The 19,628-nt window shown below is 38.8% G+C and overlaps 1 protein-coding gene across 3 annotated transcripts in view; it reads right to left on the bottom strand.

Annotated features, from left to right (window-relative positions):
* DDAH1 (dimethylarginine dimethylaminohydrolase 1) overlaps nucleotides 1–19,628 on the bottom strand; it is a 134,289-nt gene that overhangs the window by 21,202 nt on the left and 93,459 nt on the right. For all 3 annotated transcript variants that reach the window (XM_046028316.1, XM_046028314.1, XM_046028318.1), the window contains exons 2-4: nucleotides 19,134–19,233; nucleotides 12,540–12,613; nucleotides 11,396–11,515 (exon numbers count right to left, since the gene is read on the bottom strand). In XM_046028316.1, coding sequence (XP_045884272.1) covers nucleotides 11,396–11,515; nucleotides 12,540–12,613; nucleotides 19,134–19,227 — 288 coding nt within the window. In that variant the 5' untranslated portion in view covers nucleotides 19,228–19,233. The remainder of the gene's footprint in view (nucleotides 1–11,395; nucleotides 11,516–12,539; nucleotides 12,614–19,133; nucleotides 19,234–19,628) is intronic.

Genomic DNA, 19,628 nt, shown 5'->3' with positions numbered 1-19,628 from the left:
CTCATTTCAGATACATTGTTTTTATTTTATTTATTTATTTTTATTTTTTTAAGAGTTTATTTATTTATCTGACAGAGAGATCACAAGTAGGCAGAGAGGCAGGCAGAAAGAGAGGCATAGAGAGAGGAGGAAGCAGGCTCCCTGCGGAGCAGAGAGCCCAATGCGGGGCTCGATCTCAGGACCCCGAGATCATGACCTGAGCCGAAGGCAGCGGCTTAATCCACTGAGCCACCCAGGCGCCCCCAGATACATTGTTTTTAACATGCAAGTGTTACCAACAGAGAGAGATGGAACACATGATATGTATCTTTTACTCTATAAGCATTTCCCCTGAAAAAGACACAGCATTTTAGAGAATAGAGAGTTCTTCCTAAGCAGTTGTATTTCAATAATCTAGTAGAAGTCTGCATTTTCGTTCACATGAGAGCTCTTTCTCTGAAGTGCCAGTTATTTTACTCAGTATGATATTATTCTGAATGATAGTTCATGACGTTTTCTTTTCAAGGACATAGCAATTTACTTTTAGAATGAATTTTCTCCCCCTGCCTTCATATCCTAGTGTAGGAACTGCTATCTGGTGAATTCCAGACAGACCCAGAGTTGCTCACAGGGGAATCTATGGGTTACCTACATCCAAATCCTGACGTGGGTTCCTTCTCAGCCTTGTTGAATCAGAATTTGTCCTGGTGAATCCGAGGAATGTGATGTGCATTTCAAATGTGCACTTTATGTGATTCTTGGGTACACTAAAATTTGAAAGCCACTAACTCAGACTTCTCAAATTAAATTAACCTGATTTTTACACCTAAAAGGTATTATTACTGCTACAGATATTACAACTACTACTAGTTGTATATTGAGAAATATTGAGTTCTTATCCCTTGCCAGAGTGTGGATGGAAAAACAAATGAGTGATGAGAAAATGTGCATGAAATGCAATAGACTCAACACCTTTCATTTGGCTTCCAATTGTTGTTTTTTTTGTCTTGTTTTTTTTTGGTTGAAACTCTATATGATGAGTCACCTCTGGATATGTGGTCACAGCTTTGAACTTAATCCCACTTCAGAAAGAGATTAAAAGGGAATGGCTGTTGTAACACCTGCAAAGCTTCCCCCTTTTTTAAAAAAAAATATATCTGTAGACAGATAGTGTTTGAGCAACAGCGGGCCCCAACCACAGCATCCAGTGACCATCAATGAAAAGTAGATTTAGAAATACTTTTACATATTGCTGGACTAATATAACATTTTGAAAGATAAAAATAAAGATAGTGATTATTTTTTAAAAAAGATTTCATGGTAGGGAAGAAGGAAAAAACAGGATGGGATGGGGAGGGAGACAAACCATAAGAGACTCTTAATCTCACAAAACAAACTGAGGGTTGCTGGGGGGTTGGGGGGTAGGGATAGGGTGGCTGGGTTATGGACATCGGGGAGGGTATGTGCTATGGTGAGTGCTGTGAAGTGTGTAAGTCTGACAATTCACAGGCCTGTACCCCTGGGACAAATAATACATTATATGTTAATAAAAATAATTAATAAAAAAAGATTTAAATGTTTATTTGAGAGAGAGAGGGCTAATGAGTAAGTGGGGCAAGGAGCAGAGGGAGAGAATATCCAAGCAGACTTCTACTGAGCATGGAGCCTGACATGAGGCTCCATCTCACACGCCACGAGATCAGGACCTGATCCAAATCCAAGAGTCAGATGCTTAACCAACCGAGCCACCCAGGCGCCCCAGTAAGTGATTATTAATAGCAGGGTAATATTACTAGTGGAATGGTTCTGCCGGAAGGTGGTGGCAAACTGAATTTGTTTCTCTTGCATATCATTATTTCTAAGGATGGCCCAAATCCTGGTGTTCTTTGAGGTAGTATGGATGCTTTTCCTAGAGGCTGGAGTGTAATTCAGGGTTAAAATGTCACTTCTAATTTAGTGTTGATGTTTTACCATATGCTTTATTAACCTTCAGCCAAGCAACAGGATACTCATCAACACCTAAGTCATTTAATACATGTGATTTCCACGGAGAAACAGTAACCCAAAACTCAACCATCCTCCCTCTAGCTCAACTGATACATTTCCTAATCCTTTCAACATCAAGGGTACTGGCATTGACATGGTGGAGAGTGTCACGCAGGTCATGCTGTGATGCAAATTTCAGCCCACAACACACATCCTTTTTGGGGTGGGGCAGTCTTTGGCCAACTCAATTCAGCCAAAAAACAATAGGACACCAGTGGAGATGGAGAGCATGTAATATGTTTAAGTGATTTTTTGTTATGCCTTTAGGGTGAGTAGATAAAGATAAAAAATAAACAGAAAAGAGTAAAGGACAGAGACTCCAAATTTGGATGAGCCACTGACTGCTGCCAATGGAAACTGAAATGGGAGCCAACCCCGTTAGTGTGTTACAAGCTTAGACATGGGATGTCTACCCAAGCCACTGTCAGTTGAGTATGTCTGAGTATAGCTCAGTTTCCAAAATGTGAATCTAGGTCAGTGAAATCCCACAACATACTTTTGCCCAAAGATTTTCTATGGTTTGTTCCTGTGTAGATGGGGAGGATTGAGTTCATGGTGACAGGGAGAGGTGGAACTCTTTTCCAAAAATTCCACCCAAGTCACCCCATCTGGTAGTCATTTCTGAAGTCATTTTGTTCCTCACTGGCCCCCTAGGACCTAGTACAAGGCCTGGTACAGCACGGGAGTTCTATAAATAACTGGCAAAGTGCTGATCTGCTCCTTTTTTCTCCTGTGCCCCTCCAATCCCTCAGTCACAGTGTTCTGTTACTTCTCTAAATGGAACTCGCTTCTGCACGGCCCTTTCTATTTTCACAGCTACTTCTCTAGTCCAGACTCTCCTCTTTATTTCTGGACAGTGTGATGGCACCTAACTAATTTTATTACTTCTAATCTCTATGCTTCTTCAATCATTACAGGCATATGGCCAGATAGAATTTTTCTAAAATACCACCTTCAGCTTTCACACCTCTGCTAAAAAATTCTGGGGGCCTCCCCACAGTCCGAAGAGAAGAAAATCCTCATTCCTTGGCCTCTGGATCAGCCCCAACGTATATCTGGAAGCTTAACTTTTTATTCCCCCCTGCACCCAGCCCTTGCTCCAGCCATTGTCTGTTGATTATAAAATAGATGTTCCCCCCGCTATCCTGTTTGCAATCGCCACTCCTCCTCTACGACAGGACAGGCTTGCTGTTCATTCTGGTCCACTTGCACTTTGACTCCCACCTCCTGTGATCACTTCCTCCTTAGAACTCCTACCCCTTCTGGGGAACCCCACACCTACTTGTCATGAATCTTGTGTCACACTATGACAGTATTTATCTTTTAATGTCGTGTCCTGTTTCTTCAATTAAGCCAGAGGGGCCTTGAGGGCAGAGACTGTTTCTTACTCATCTCAGTGTTCCCTGTGCTTGGGATAGAATCTTTCATAGAGTTGCTGTTCAATAAAGAGCACTGCTGGATGGGGGTCAGGGAGCTCAAGTTTCAAGCTCATCTATGACTCTTGCCAATTGCCCGCTGTTTTATTTTTTCCTATTGCCTTTTAAAAAGTCTTTCTGCAAAAGGAATAGTAAGGAAAGGTTTTGGAAGCTTCACCTTTTTTTTTTTTTTTAGAGGGGAGAGAGAGAGCGCATGTGGGAGGGGGAGGGGCAACGGGAGAGGGAGAGAGAGAATCTTAAGCTGGGTGCGAAGCCCTATGCAGGTCTCAATCTCACCACCCTGAGATCATGACCCGAGCTGAAATCCAGAGTCAGGTGCTTAACTGACTGAGCCAACCAGGTGCCCCTAAGTGTCACCTTTTTTCCAATTAGATTTTTATGTATAAATTAGAAAATGATGCTGTTTGTTAGATATCCAATTTGATAGTTATTCAGTTGGTGCCTCCTCAAAGAAAAATGGAATTAGGTTGGAGTCTTCTGTGGTTTTCTATCCTCAAACACGCATGAAGATATTCAGCTATGCACAAGTCTCCCATCACCCATAGCCATTGAAAGAACATGTCACTGTGGTCAAGAGTCTACAGTCAACCCACTTTGGAACTATCCCTATGGCTGGTGCTCTAAAATTAAATGGTTGCTACTTTTTGCCAGGTGTTTGCACATCCACATGTTCAAGACACAGTCCTTCACCTTAACTGCCCATCCTGAAGCTTCCGGTGGGAAGGAATGAAGCTCTCATTTCCTAGTGAGGCTGGTTCAACTCTGTTTGTTCAGGATGAGACTGAGTACAGGAGACAGGGTCACACAGGGAGAGCTGGGGGCAGAGCCAGAAGGACAACCCATGAACTGGGATTCTAAGTTACCAGCTTAGCACTTATTGCCATTTTGGCTCTTTAGATAACTACGCTTCTTTACTAGAATCAACATGATTATTTTTAAACGTAAGTTCTTGTTTAACATCAGTAATGGTGTGAAGTTTAACCTTTTTGTCTCTTTGGCACAAATCTTCACACCCAGAGATCAGGTCCTATTAGATTTTTCCCTGTGTGTGTGTGTGTGTGTGTGTGTGTGTTAGGGGAGGGAATATAGAAACATGAGTCAAAGACAAATATCCCGTCCTCAGAAAATGATAGGAGCAATTTTTGGTCATTTGAAATATTTTAATAAGGAATTTCAGCATGCCAAATGGAGTAGATGATGGCATTTGAGTTATTATCCAGTTAGGTATTATATTTTAAGTCATACAATGTTGAACTCTAGGTAGCAAAAAGGTAAGGAGTTTCTAGCTTTTGATGGCTTTAATCATGACACTTGCTCTACTTTTATTGAAACTTGGAATACATACCCTTGTACCTATGATATATAGTCGTTGCTTCTTCAGGTGTGCATTATTCAGGATTCTAAGTAGGTGCTTTTGGAAGTTGCAGAAATCCTCGAAGGCCATGGCTCTCAACTGGTCTGTGCTTTAGAATCACCTATAGAGCTTTTCAGAAATGGAGATGCGATCCAGACCCAGAACATTAGGATTTTCTGAGGCAGGTCCAGGTCAGTGTGTTCTCAGAAAGTTCCTCAGGTGGTTTTTAAGCCACACCTCTCATTAAAAACCACTAATTTAAGGTCACTTAGGCCTTTTCTCTTGAAAGTAAGAGTCTTGGATTCAAAGGCCATCCAACAGATGCTTGAATTCCCCCTCTAACATCCCACAAAGCCTGCTGAATATTTATCAATGTCCCATCATATAATGGACAGAGTGAACAGCACTTTAAATCTAACTTCTTCCTCTTTTTTTCTCTGAAATTTTCTTGAAAGCTCAAGAGAATAAAAACACTATTATTATTCCCTTTCTCCTACTTGGCCAATTTTGCCTTCTTCCTGCTTTGGAACTGGTGCCGAAATTCAGCATGGCTGTTTTGGTCTCATAGCTTCAGATTATTTATGGCCCTATTATGCCAAGTATTTTATTTTGGCCACCCCAGCCTTGTTGGCATACAGCTCTGGGAATATCGTCAGATAAGACAACTGCTGCCAGGAAAAGCAGCATCAACAGTTGTTACAAACTCAGAGGCTGTTTGGTTTTCTGTTAATTTCTTAATTCAGGCATGGTAGTTTTTTTCTTTTTTTAATCATTGTTTTGTGGATCTGGTGAATACAACTGGAACAGACAACCAAATATGAAGACTAAATTAAACCCACAATGGGATTGTCAGCATGCGTTTCACAGTAAAGACCCAAAGTGGGAAATTCTGTGGCTACACACTGTAATTCCCTGTGACAACAACAACTTGAAATGCAGAGTCTTTATTTTTCCATTTCAATCACCCTGTTGATACTAGTTACCTCTCATTCTGTCTTTTGGTTTTTGCTATTTGTTGTTCCAGTTGTCATCAAAGGAAATTCCAGGCAATAAAAAAACATACAAAATCCAAACACATTAAGGGTTTTTCCATCTTCTTTCTTTATATGACCATCTATAAAATAACATGGACATTTTTGGACATAAAATCAATGCTGAAGCTGAGTCAAAAAATGAGAGGAAATACTGTCTGAGTGACCTCTATTATATAGTTAGTCATTCAAAAGAGAAAAACATGCTTTGTGCTATGCAATTTAAATTAGCTGCAAAGCAGCCCATGTGCTCATTCAAGGAATCTTATAAATGTAGCTAGTTATTTCAGGAAGTAGATAAGAAACCAAAAGACATTTCCATCAAGATACATTATGAGCATCAATTTAAAATTACAAGTCTACTGGAATTCCACTTACTAGATTTCAGCTACATTTACATGACAAAGACAAAAAAGGAGTGGTGATCTCATAATTCTTTTCTTACTACATCCTTTCAGTACTTCTATCAAAAGCATTTTAAAATAATAATTCATCGTGATACAAAAGAATGGACTTCTTAAGCTAAAAAAAAAAAAAAAAAAAGGCCAACAAACAAAACTGCAGATGCCAAAAGGGGAAAAGAATTGGTTTCCACAAGGGGTTAGAAAGGCAAGGGTGATCTCCTTGCTGCCTGGCCAGCAGATGGCAGAGCCCCCCAGCTTGGGGAGAAAGTTCCCCCCAGCTGGGGAAAGTTTTAGCTAAATGTCACTCCCCCACCTCTTCCCATCTTCTCTGCCTTTCTCCCTTTGTTCACCTTTCTTCACTTCTTTTTTTTCCCCCTAATTGACTAGAGGACTGAAAGCTACCAAGGAGATTGAGTTAAAAATCAATACAGTGAGTCCCTCCAGAGGGCAAGAATTACAGTCTATCCTCTTATGACAGAGAGCATGTAATTAATCCAGGTTCCTGGAAAGGAAGTCGATTTTGGAATGGATTTAGGAAAAATTGGATGGGATGTGGTGCAAATCTACTCTTTGCCATGACTTTGCCTCCCCAGTTTTACTGAGGTATAACCGACAATTAAAACCTGTATATATTTAAGGTATAAATAGGGGGAGGGAAAATGGGGAGCTGTTGCTCAAGGAGTACGACCTTTGTCTTTTTTTTTCTTAATTAATACACTAAAAAGAGGTTAGTCTGCAGTAAAGACAGGAATCATGTAGAAGGTAAAGCAGAGGTTTAAGAGTTAGAGCCCACTATTGGAAAATTACTGGAAGTTCATCTCAGCCCACTTCCAATAATACCTTATATGCATATTTTTGTACACTTTAAAAATTAAACATACAAAGTAGCCCCCTCGGCTACTCGACTCCCTCACTCCTTAAATTACCACTATTCTGATTGTTAATAGCATAGTTTTGTCTCTTGTTTAAATGAAAGACATAATAGAATTTGTGTATTTTTTTACTTTTAAATTTTGTTTTAAAAGATTTTATTTATTTATTTGAGAGAGAGAAAGCCAGAGACAGCATGAGCAGAGGGGGTGGGGCAGAGGGAAAGGGAGAAGCAGACTCCCTGCTGAGCAGGGAACCCTATGCCATGTGGGACTGAGATGGGGCTTGATCCCAAGACTCTGAGATCATGACCTGAAGGCAGATGCTTAACTGACTGAGCCACCCAGGCACCCCAAGAATATGTACTTCTTGTTGATTGACTTCTTTTGCTCAAATTGTGTTTGTGACCAGCAGTTGCAGATGTGCAGCAACTGGAGTGCTCATCATCTTTGAGAAGGCAAACATTCCTTCTGCAAGAGCACTAACAGGTCTATTGCCTGTGCAAGAATTAATTAATCGTACAGATTTTCTTTTATAGCGAGAAGGGCAGGATGAAGGTATGCCCCGAGGCACATGCAGAATAATAAAAAGTGTGGGGGAAAAACTATAGAAGAGACATGTTGTTCTGAAGATGGATTTTGCTGAGATAATAGTATTTCTAGGATAAGACTTGATGTTAAATGTCTGAGTATTTGCTCAAATCAACCTCCAGTACCTTGGCTGTATCAGCAGTAAAATGCAGTAATAATATGTCCTCCTTTCTTCCTTCCCTTCATTAAATATACTCTTTTTTAAATGTGTATTAAATGTGCCCTGTGTTAAACGTGTTCTGGATTTTTCAGCAGAGAGTCACTAAAGTCTTCCTAGGTTGATGATTTCATTTAAATATACAATGCACACACTATTAAATCTACTACAACTTAGACAGGTATGAGACTATCTCTATAAGATTCTACTTCATTAACCAAGAATCGACTGCAACACATTACAAAGTGTTTCAAAGGCAATAAGACTATCCAGAAACCCTTGGGCTCTCTGCTTTGCATGAATATGTAAAAAGTAGTTTTCTGGCTCTGAAAGAAGCAAGTATTCAGCAAGCAGTGACAGATGTGGGAAGTACTCAAGCTCTCAGTATATGGCACAGGAAGGCACAGTTCACCTCCGTTTAAGGGTTATGTCCTTCAAAGAGATGCCCAAGTGGCCACGAGCTTCTCTATAGAAAAATCAAAATCTGTAAGGGAAAAACAGACATCTGGGACTAAACTCACATTGTTCATCATAGGTCAGATCCCGGACGCCACAGCAGAAATGTGAAGAGGTAGTGGATAGTTGGAGAGAGGGGAGGAGAGAGAAGAAGCGCAACTGAAACAAATTTATAGCAAAATAATTGGAAAAAGAAGAATGAGTGTGGAGTGGGGTGGACAATTGGGGAGAGGAAAATTAAGACCTGGGAAATCTGATTCCAGAGGACTGTATGTAAAATGTTTTATTTCATCAGATCTCCGTATTTTCACCTATAAAATGGAAAAAAATAAAACTGATACATTTCACTATGTGCAAATGGTCTGTCTCTATCCATTTGTCTTTCTGCCTACTTATATTAGTATTATTATCTTCAAATTAGTAGTAGGACTTACCACACTATCAATTTTATTGACTTTCTAATACAAGAGCCAAAACTGTTCTCAAATACATAAACAATTCAGCTCATTAAATGGGAATTTCAGCAAACCACCTAGTTCCGACCTGAGAACATGCCTGAATGGAGATCTCGTTATTCTTCCATTCAATTTATTCCTTGGCTTTCGCTACAAGGTAAGAGAGTCTTTCTGATGCTAGAAACACGGCAGGTGGGTATTTGCCAACTCTATGGGCCCACAGTTTAGGAAGCACATTTGCTGATGGAAAATATGATCTCTGAAAAGTGAATACCATTCCACTAAGTGAGGATTATTTATAGCTTCTGACACAGAAGGTTTCAAGTATAGAGTGAATATCATTATTAACACTAACTCAAACTCTACAAGAACTAGGACTATAAAGTCCACACCAGATGCCCTTAAAAGAAGTGATCTTAGAGTACTTGACTTGATGATGAGATGGGAAATACGAGTGGAGAAATGGTAGTGAATCCAAGGCATACAATGGGACTTGGGGCTTGGCTTTCTTTTTCTAGGTTATCAGCGGTCCTCTTTTCTGATTACAGCATCTTCTCCTTCCCTCTCTCCCCCCACCCCAACTTTTTTTTCCCGAAAGGAATGGTGGTTCAACATCTCTAAAGCAATATAGACCCTTCTGTTCAGAACCCAGACTCCTGCTTCATGGAGATAAACCCATCTTTTCCTCACTTTTAAGTCGCTACCTCTTCAGACTTCACCTGCTCCATCCAGCCATATCTCCAGGAGCCCACAGGAAAACTCTTTATCAGTTTGCTTTATTGGTTTGCTCAGATCTCATGTACGTATCTGGCTCAGTCTTTGTCTATACTGTGTCCCCACCTGGAACACTGTCTCACTGCCTTGGCAAACCCTTCTAGCCCCATTTTTGTCTATGAGATTCTCTCTGAACATCTGGCCCCAGGGAGCTCCATCTTCTCCTGTGAATAGCAGTTAGGGCTACTTCACACAGTGTTTTGCTAGTTAACCATATTGTATTATCTCTTAATTCGTTATGTGTTAGTTTCTCCAGACTATTTAAGTTAGGGTCCTATCTGAATTAGGAACCAAGCTCTTCGAGTTAGGGATCCAGTCTACCCAGAATTGCAGATGGAGCTACTTTTTGTAATCTGTCTACCCAGAGGATGTTCCATCTGCTAATTAACAAAAGAGCCCAGGATAGGCCAGCTTCAGCCCTCTTCTTCCCTTACACTCAATCTCAGACATGCGCTGACCAACCCAGCTGCCACAGATAGACACCACAGTTAGTCCCTGAGGAGAAAAATAATCCTCCTAGATCCTTTGAGTGATACCATCTATCAAATATTTTTACCATCTATCAAATATTATCTTTCAAGACACCACCTTTCCTATATGTGGAAAGTTGACACAGCCTTCTAGATGAACAAACAAGAGGCATTCTCTAAAGGAAACACAGAAAAAAAAAAAAACCACCTAATTCAAATTCTGAGGCAGGCTGTTTAGCATTAATTGTTAAAAGTCCTAGGAATACAGTCAAAGATACAGTACGAGTAAAGGAAGATGGAAAGGCCAGGAGAGCAGGCTGAAGAAGCTACAGGAAGTCCAGGGGGTGGGGGGAACTCAGCATTTGGAAGGCCAGGATTTTTTCTGAGACAAAATGCACCAAGGCTAGCACTGAGATAGACAAGTAAAGGCCTAAAAGGGCAAAAAAATTAACTGTGCACCTTGGGACACACAGATTTCCTCTCTTTGCCTGAAAGAAGCTTCTGTCTTTGGTCCTTTCATAAGTCGTGAGGAAGAGATGGTAATCCCAGCCCACCATGTGGTGTTAGCCTTGTGGCTTGGGGTGAGTCTTTTGATCTAGTTCTCATCTGCACAATGGAAATAATACCACCTCTCTCATTTACTTATTCATCCATTCATCTGATATTTGTTAAGGGTCCACCATGGGCCAAGCATGAAAGAGAACAATGGTGAGCAAAACAGACAAGGTCTTTGGCATGATGGAGGATCCCTATCATCTTGCGGGGCTATTACAGAGAAGGAAAAGCATGTCGCAGTGGAAGGTTTCGATGACTTCCACTCTTGACTTAGCTCTGTGATTTGGGCAAATCATAATTTTTTCTGGGCTTTCCTATTCTCACCCGTGAAATGAGACAAATTCTTGTCCTAAAATTTTAGTATTCCAGATACAAGCAGTTAAATTTTTTATGTATTTATGAATCATGGTTTTCTGAAGGATTATTATGAAATATTTCAGACACACAAAAGGATAAGAATAATATAAGATCCCCTTGTGTATTATCTTACTTAAGGAAAGTGCTACTGGTGGGTGGCATGCCTTCCTTTTCCCCAGAGAAAGTAACAGTGATGTGCTTGGTATTTCTTATTCTAAGTCACGGCCTTTCGAGGATCCCTGTGTATGAACAGTTCAGCAGTGAAGAGTTCTTCTTACATTCAGGTGTTCCTGATTCCCAATGAATGAGAGGTCACGACGGTGTTGATCTGAGAAAGCTTGAGTACCAGCCTGTTCTCATCCCGCCACTCCTGCCTGCTGCCCACCCAGTAGACAGAATGAGAAAAGCCAAGCGGCAGGCATTGCCGGCTGCATTTTGAAGGAGCATAGTTTTGTATCTACCTTTAGGGCCTTCTGCGCAGATTCACTGGATCCAATTGCGATCAGGTTAGGCCCAGCCATGCTGCAGAAACTCTTCAAATGCAAAGCATCAACCACTGGGACTGTGGAGACGGCATAGTCCTATGTGTGTAATAGAAACAAGCAGTTTGGCATTGCAGAATAGTTTTACAACTGATTTAACCCTGCCCAAAACATGGCTGTTTTTAGGGAGGCTACCAGGGACCCTGAATATTGAAAGAAAAACTGGGATCTGTAGGTTTTGGTGTTGCCAGTTAAATAAAGACTACTTAGACTACTTTTTTTCCCCCTCCAGAAAGAGAGTGAGCCCATGTATGGGGGTAGGGAGGGGCAGAGATGGAAGGGGAGAGAATCTTAAGTGGGCTCTATGCCCAGCACGGAGCCAGGCGCTGAGCTCCATCTCAGGACCCTGAGATCAATTATGACCTGAGCCAAAATCAAGAGTTGGACACTTAACTGACTTAGCCACCCAGGCACCCCAATAGAGACTACTTTTAAGAAGAAAGTGCAGAGCCTCCTTCCAGATGTGTGATTATGTCAACAGCTTGTTTTGCTGGTTGATCCATGGAGTGGATCAATAACTCTGGAAAGTTATGTCGGAGTATCCTGTGCAAACTAGAGCCTCACGTCCTCAAGGGGAAAGAGCTTCCTACGCAGTCTGGTGAGCCAAGCCAATCTATTAATAATCAATGGAATTAAAGGGACCTTGAAAAGATGTGTAATATCTAGCCCAGTTTCCAGCACATAGTAGGTACTAAGTACAAGTGAGCCTTGATTCCACTGTGAAAAATCCATGTTTCATCTTTGAGTCAGTTGGGTCTCCAGATTTTTGGGAAGTCATTAATTGTGCAGGAAATCTGTCAGGTGGCTGTCTGATTTTCCAGTGGGAAAGAAACAGAAGATGTCCAAAACTTTGTCTTTTATGGCTATGGTAGCTCAATGCAAACTATTTATTGAGAAATTTGAATTTGACAGCTCTTAAAACTTCTAGCAAATGTACTAATATTAGGAATTATTTTGCAGAGCTGGTATATAGATACCATTATTCATGACATGCTGATTCAATGTGACTATGAATACTTATTAATTATTGTATGCCAGGCATCAATGGTCTAACTTTACCTACCTTAAAAGTATCAGCCAAGATTTCAGCACCTCGTTGATTTGTCCTTTTGGAAAGGCCCACAAAAAATTCTCTGCCTATAATAAATGTCATGGAACACAGTGAGTACATGGCACCAGTGATGGCATACTGTTTCTTTATCTGTAAATAATGAACTTAAAGCATCACACAGTTCTTTCCTACCACAGAAGGCAGCTCTGCTTATACTCTGACCTCTGCTCTCTTTATACAGATCTGATTTCAAACTACCATCCTTAGAAAGAAACTTTTTCAAATTTACAGAGGCGGAAAGTAGAATAGTGGCTGCCATGGTCTCAGGGGAGGAGGAACTGGAAAGTCAGTGTGGTAGGTATGAAGTTTCAGTGCATGAAGGTGAAAATGTGCTGGACATGGATGGTGGTGATGGTTGCACACTGAACTATACACTTAAAAATAATTAAATGATAGGTGTTATGTTTTATAATTTTAGCACAATAAAAGAATAAATGTTCCACTTAGGAAATAACAGAATGAAACACCTTCATGTGTAATAAAAAATTAAGTAATTGCAAAGACAAAATTAAGTAACTTGCAATGACAAGTTAGTAATGCTTCCCCTTTTTTCCCTAAAAGAGTAATATCCGACATTCATGATGAAGTCAGATTCCTTTTCTTGTAACGATGATGTAAAGGTAGAGGAAACTATATGCATAAAGGGGGTTTAGGGCTGACTGGTCTTCAGGCCTGACCTCTAAAGAGAAGTCCTTAAAACTCTTATTTGTTGTTTCAAGTCAAAATGTCAGAGACACCTATTTGCAAAGGAGGATGGAACTTTCTAGTCATTTGGCTTTTCTGAAATTTCATAAATTTTCTTCTCAGACTGCAAAACACCAAGTAAAAATGGTCCCCTGGTTAGAGGCAAGCAAACAATTATAGTAGATAATATTAGGCAATATATAACTGTGAAGATTCTTAACTTTTAAATTTTTTGAAAAAGAATTCTACATGAAATGTGAAAACATATTCAAAGAGAAATCAGTATATTTTGATCCAGAACATTAGGGTAAAGTATAAAAAGCGAAACCATGTAGAAAGAATTGCTTGATAGACTTTACAAATGTTAAAACGTTAATCCTCATAATGTCCTTAAAAAAGAAGTAAATGACCCAGGTCAAATGATGTTATGATAACTTCCAATGGCTTATGCTTTTGGCAGACAGAGGACTCTTTGGTTGCACATTGATGGGCTTTTTGTTTTTGTTTCGTTTGTTAATGGTGTGTCTGTACTGTCCCTTGAGAAAACTCAACTACCTACAAATTTAAGGGAAAGATATTTTATCTGAGAAAAGTATTACTTTATTTAAAAATCAGCTGGGGGTCCCTGGGTGGCTCAGTGGGTTAAAGTCTCTGCCTTCAGCTCAGTTCATGATCCTAGGGTCCTGGGATAGAGCCCCACATCGGGCTCTCTGCTTAGCAGGGAGCCTGCTTCCTCCTCTCTCTCTCTCTCTCTCTCTCTGCCTGCCTCTCTGCCTACTTGTGATCTTTGTCTGTCAAATAAATAAATAAAATCTTTTAAAAAATCAGCTGAAATTTTAAAATTTTCCTTAATTATTCTAAGATAAAAATAGCTTTATAAATTAGATTTATATATAATTTTTAGAAAAAATTTTGTAGATTAAGCAAATTTAAACAAATTTATAATGGGGTATGTGCACTATTTCTATTTTAAAAGACTAAGGTAGCAAAGCACAAAGAAAAGCAAATTGCCTATCTCTTTAAAAAGTCAGTTGGACTTCTGTTTCTGGCAATATGGTGGACTATATCCCCTAAATGGCTTTTCTTTTTTTTAAGACTGTATTTATTTGACAGAGAGAGAGAGCACAAGCAGAGAAGAGGGAAAGGGAGAAGCAGGCTCTCCGCTGAGCAGGGAACCCATGTGGGGCTCAATCCCAGAACCTTGGGATCATGACCCGAGCCGAAGGCAAATGCTTAACCGACAGAGACACCCAGGTGCCCCCAAATTCCTAAATAGTCTTTCTGATGAAAATAACAGAACTTCTGGAACTGAGACATTAAAAAACATTTTTGTTGTTGTTTTGTCTGTTATGTCAACTTTTTCTGTTATTAATTCCCCCTTTCCCATGTCATTTGTCCTATTGATGATCCTACTTTCTGGATCCGATTGGTTGTTTCCCTGTGTATCATCTAACATGAAATTGTTCCTTTGTCCTTTGTATGTTCAGTAAACTGATAGTTTCATGTAGATGTTTAAATAGATTCTTGTTAAAAATTTTTTCTTTGCTAGGACTACTTCAGAAGTGGGGCTGTACGATTGTATCACATCATGAAGCACATGAGTGACAGCCACATTGTCGGTGACGCCAGAATAATCTGTTTGTTCAAGGGGTATCAGCCTGATCCATCCATTGTAAAGCTCCCCATCAGGTTTTCATATAAAGGTTTTAACAGCCTTGGATGATCATTACACAGATCCATTATTTTATTAGGGATCTACATTTACTGGCTAGAATTCTTTAAAAAAAAAAAAAAACACAACACTTTCTCAATCAAGTATTTGGTCTACTTGAAATAGAATTCATAAAGGAAAGATAGCTAAATGCCTGAATCTTTCCTTCACTTATTAACGATCAGAGTAGTAAGGTGGCATCCTCAGCAACTTACAAAAATGACTGATATGTTTTTTAAATAACACCATTACCCATAAATGTGTCAGAGAATAAACCATAATGGAAACTGGAAGACATTTAAAACTAATGATAACAAATATATATCAAAACACAAAGGATTCAGTTAAAGCAGTACTTGAAGGGAAAGTTATACAGCTTTAACTGCTTGCCTTAAGATGAGAAAAGATTCAACATTAAAGAGACAAACTTCCAAATTCAAATTTAAGAAAAAAGGAGAAGTAGAACAAAGAAATTTGAGGGAAAGAGAATTAAGGACAGAAGCAGGAAGAGGAAAGGAAATATATAAGACAGAGAGAATTCAACAAATCCCAAAATTGGTTCTTTGAAAAGATGAATAGAAATGACAGATCTCGCATGGAGCACTGGGTGTGGTGCAAAAACAATGAATACTGTTACGCTGAAAATAAATAAGTAAGTAAATAAATAAATAAATAAATTAATTAAATAAAATAAAATAAAAAAGAAACGACAGATCTCTGACACAGAAGAAAAAAAGAGAAGGCATAAATAAACAATAAGAATGAAAAGAGGACACACCTATAATGCTGTGAAGTTTAAACAGATATTAAGAAGATATGAAGAAGTTTATACCCAACATTTGAAAACTTAGATAAAATATGAGAAAACGGAACTCACAAAAACTGACTCAGAAAAATCTCAATAGACATGGAACCATTAAAGGAACGAAGTCTGTTTAAAATCTCCCCACAAAGAAAGTACCTGGCCAACAGGGTCTCTTTATAGGTAAGTTCTCCCAAAGTTCAAGGAACACACAATTCAAATACTACTGATTCTAGAGAACAGAAACATAGGAAATATTCCCTAATACATGTTATGAGGTTAAGATAATTCTTTTATCAAAGCCAGAGAAGGAAAGCAAGCAAGAAAAACTACAGGCCACAAAAACAAAACTCTTCAGAAAAAAATTAACAAACTAAATCCAGCACTGCAGTAGAAAGACAGTATATCAAAACGGAGTTTGACTTCATCCCAGGGATGAGACTGATCCAATATCAGAAAGATCAATTAGTGCAATTAACCACATCAATAGATTCAAGGAGAAAATAATATACATTTCATTGGAGCAAAAAGAGTTTATCACCTGAAACTCCATTTCTAGCTATTTACTTTAAAGAAATTCTTATACACATTCCCAGGACTCACACTAAGAACATCCATAGCATCACTGAAGATAATTGAAAAAAACTGGAAAACACTCAAATATCCATCAGCAGTAGAATGAATAAATGCATTGTGGTAATTCTTAACCATGGAATACCACACAGCAGTGAAGACAAAGAGCTATAGCTAGAAGCATCGAGTTAGATCAAAAGCAGAAAAATCACAGAATAGTTCCTACAGTATGATCCTAATCACATAAAGTTATAAGACAAGCAAAACTAAACAACATATAATTTAGAGGCAAAAGTCGAAGGTACTGATTAATACAAAATGCAGGACAGTGGTTACCTCAGGCTGAGAGGAGAGAGGGGTTGGGAGTGGGGCTCCTATGGTCGTGGCAATATTCTATTTCTTAAAGCCAGGTGGCAGACAGCAGGTGCTCATTTTATCATTGGTCTTTAAAGTGTACATAGACATTTACAACTCTTTTTTTTTATTTGCTCCATATTTCACAAAAATAAAAAAAATAAAAATAGAGATAAGCTAATGTCCATTTCAGAGGAATAGGATTGAAATAATTTCTGCCAGTAGCTGCTGGCCTGACTCATAAGATTCCCGGGGGAACTGGAGTTGGATAGCTGCTTTCCTTCTGTCCACTTCTCGATCGACTGTTAATGAAGCTCTGAGTTACAAAAGGACGAGGACCCAGAACACATGGAAAGTGCTACAGATTTTGTTTCTTACCCAACTCTTCTGAATCAAAAAATTGAGTGGTGAGGGTTGCACAATATGGTAAACGTGGTTAGTGCCACTTGAACTGTATAGTTAAAAATGGTTAAGATGGCAAATTTCATGTTTCATGTATTTTACCACAATTAAGAAAGGAAAAGAAAAAAATTGATTAGTAGGAAACAGAAGGCAGGACCAGACGTCAGGCATGAATGAAGTGCCAAGCAGATATCCCAACATGATCTCAGTTTTGAATAAAAGAACTTTCAATATATTAATTTAAGGATTGAATATTACCAAAATAAGCTTACAGATAGTGTCAAAGGCAAGCCTCACTACTTAGGTACCTAATGAGAAGTTGAGGCAAAAACATCAGGATTGAAATGTTATGGAAAGATCTCTGACCAAAGGAAGAGGTTTCTGTAGAATAGGCTAAGCCAAAACATGAGAAGATTTTAGGGAATCTGTTCAGCTCAGCTGTTAAGATAGCTAAATGGCTGTAAACACGGCTTGTTTTAAAACATACTTCAAATATTATCAGTACCTGCTTACAAGAAGTTATTTATTATATGGTTATGTTCTGGTAAAAAAAAAGAAGAGTTTTATTGTAAGGAAGCATGATTTACACATCTAGCTTTTCACAAAAGTCTATTTTCTAAGAGAAACAGGCTGTTGTTCTGTGCTGCCAAAAAGAACGAAAAGTGCCATCAATGGGAGACACAAAGAATATTCCAAGGGAAACTTACTAGGCAGATTCAAAAGAATGCCTGACTCTGCTTGGACATGGCCAGAGTTGAGAATGCAGCATAGGCCTCCCTGATCCCTTGTGTTCTGTGTTCTTATGGCTCAATGGGTGTGCACCCCATGCCCCAAGGCAGGGCCATTGCCCGTGACAACAGTAGCCCAGGTTGTGCACTGCACAACTCCAAGGGGGTACTATTCATAAACCTGTGATAAGAATGGTGCCACCCAGAGCTCAGCAACACAGTGGCCCCACCCATAGGTATGTGACACTGAGCAAGGAACTACGCAAATATCACAGAATAAACACCTCTCCTCCTCCTAGAACATTAATTATATCAAAATGTAAGTAATACAAAACATTATGTTTAGATTAAAATGAAGATGGCTATATTTTTTCTCTATATAATGGATTCAATATAAAATTCACATCAGCCAAAATATTAGACTTCTAAGAAGCTTCATATTTTCAGTGGGGCCACCTGGGCTACATTCCCAAATCCCTGGGAATAATCTCTTGCTGGCAGGGTTACATCTATGAAACAGTTATTGATTCTCTGACATTCAGGGTAAAATAAACTCTCACTATAAATTAAAAATTATTATTGACTGTCTTGCTTATCAGTATAACTAGGATGAATCTGGGGATCCAAATTTTAGGATGTGACTTTTGCAAAACAGTAATACGACCATAAATAGCTGGAAACAATTACTGTTTCTTTAACAGCAATAATATGCCCACTATAAAAACTGATTCTAGTTAGATACAAAATAATATTAGCTGTTTGTATTTGGTTGAGTTCTGCTATTATTCATTTGGCATTGAAGCCAAATCAATTTGCACTGAAAATTATTTAAATTCATCTTGCTGTCTGGGCAAGAAAATTATTTGTAAATGACACATCTTGAATTAAGAAACTTTTAAATACAAACCAGATATAATAACACACAATGCAAAACTATGCAACCCATAAGCTCAAAGTGTAAAATATAGTAGATGCAACCTACAAAATGATAGGTACACACTGGTAACAATTTTGTAAAAAATGATAGATGGCATGCATACAAAAGTACTAAAAGGACATGCACCCAAATGTTGAAATGATTATCTTTCAATGAAAGGTCATTTTCACTTTATTCTATTTTGTGCTTTCCAGTATTTTCCAAATTCCTCCAGTATTTTCCAAATTCCCTGCCGTCAGCATTTTTCCTTTGGTAATTAAAACAAAACAAAACAAAACAAAAACCCCTACAGTTAAATAATACAAGCCAGGTATTAGAAATAATTTTGGATAAGAGAAAGTGAAGATGAAGATACCTGTGAATAAGACGTCTCCACCATCTAAGGTTGCATTTTCATCTTTCATCTCTACTAGATTAAGCTGAAGTTTTTCTAATGCTTCTTTCATCATGTCAACCTGTTGAAAATAAAATGATTCAGATTGATATCCTACCATTTTCTAACAACAAAACTAATCATTTAAAACTTCTGAACACTGAATCATGTTCTTACGTACATAAGTGCGCGCGCGTGTGCGCGCGCACACACACACACATACCTTGTGAATATATATGAATATACATAAGTTTGGACTTGCAATGACCATTTGCAAGAGAATAAATTATGTATTAGAAATTGTCCATTTTGTCTCTGTCGAGTCTATGCTAAAGTCAGTATTATAGTCCCTTTTTCTGTTGGAGGCTGACTAGTTAGGACACTGTTGGAAGTCTGGCTAGTTAGAGCATATGAGTCAAAGAAGATGGAAGGCAGAACAAATCCTCCTATTCTTCTTGCCAGAAATTACAAGATTTA

This window comes from Meles meles, chromosome 1 (assembly GCF_922984935.1).
Source record: "Meles meles chromosome 1, mMelMel3.1 paternal haplotype, whole genome shotgun sequence".
Taxonomy (NCBI): Eukaryota; Metazoa; Chordata; class Mammalia; order Carnivora; family Mustelidae; genus Meles; species Meles meles.
This window is presented reverse-complemented; position numbering and strand designations above follow the sequence as displayed.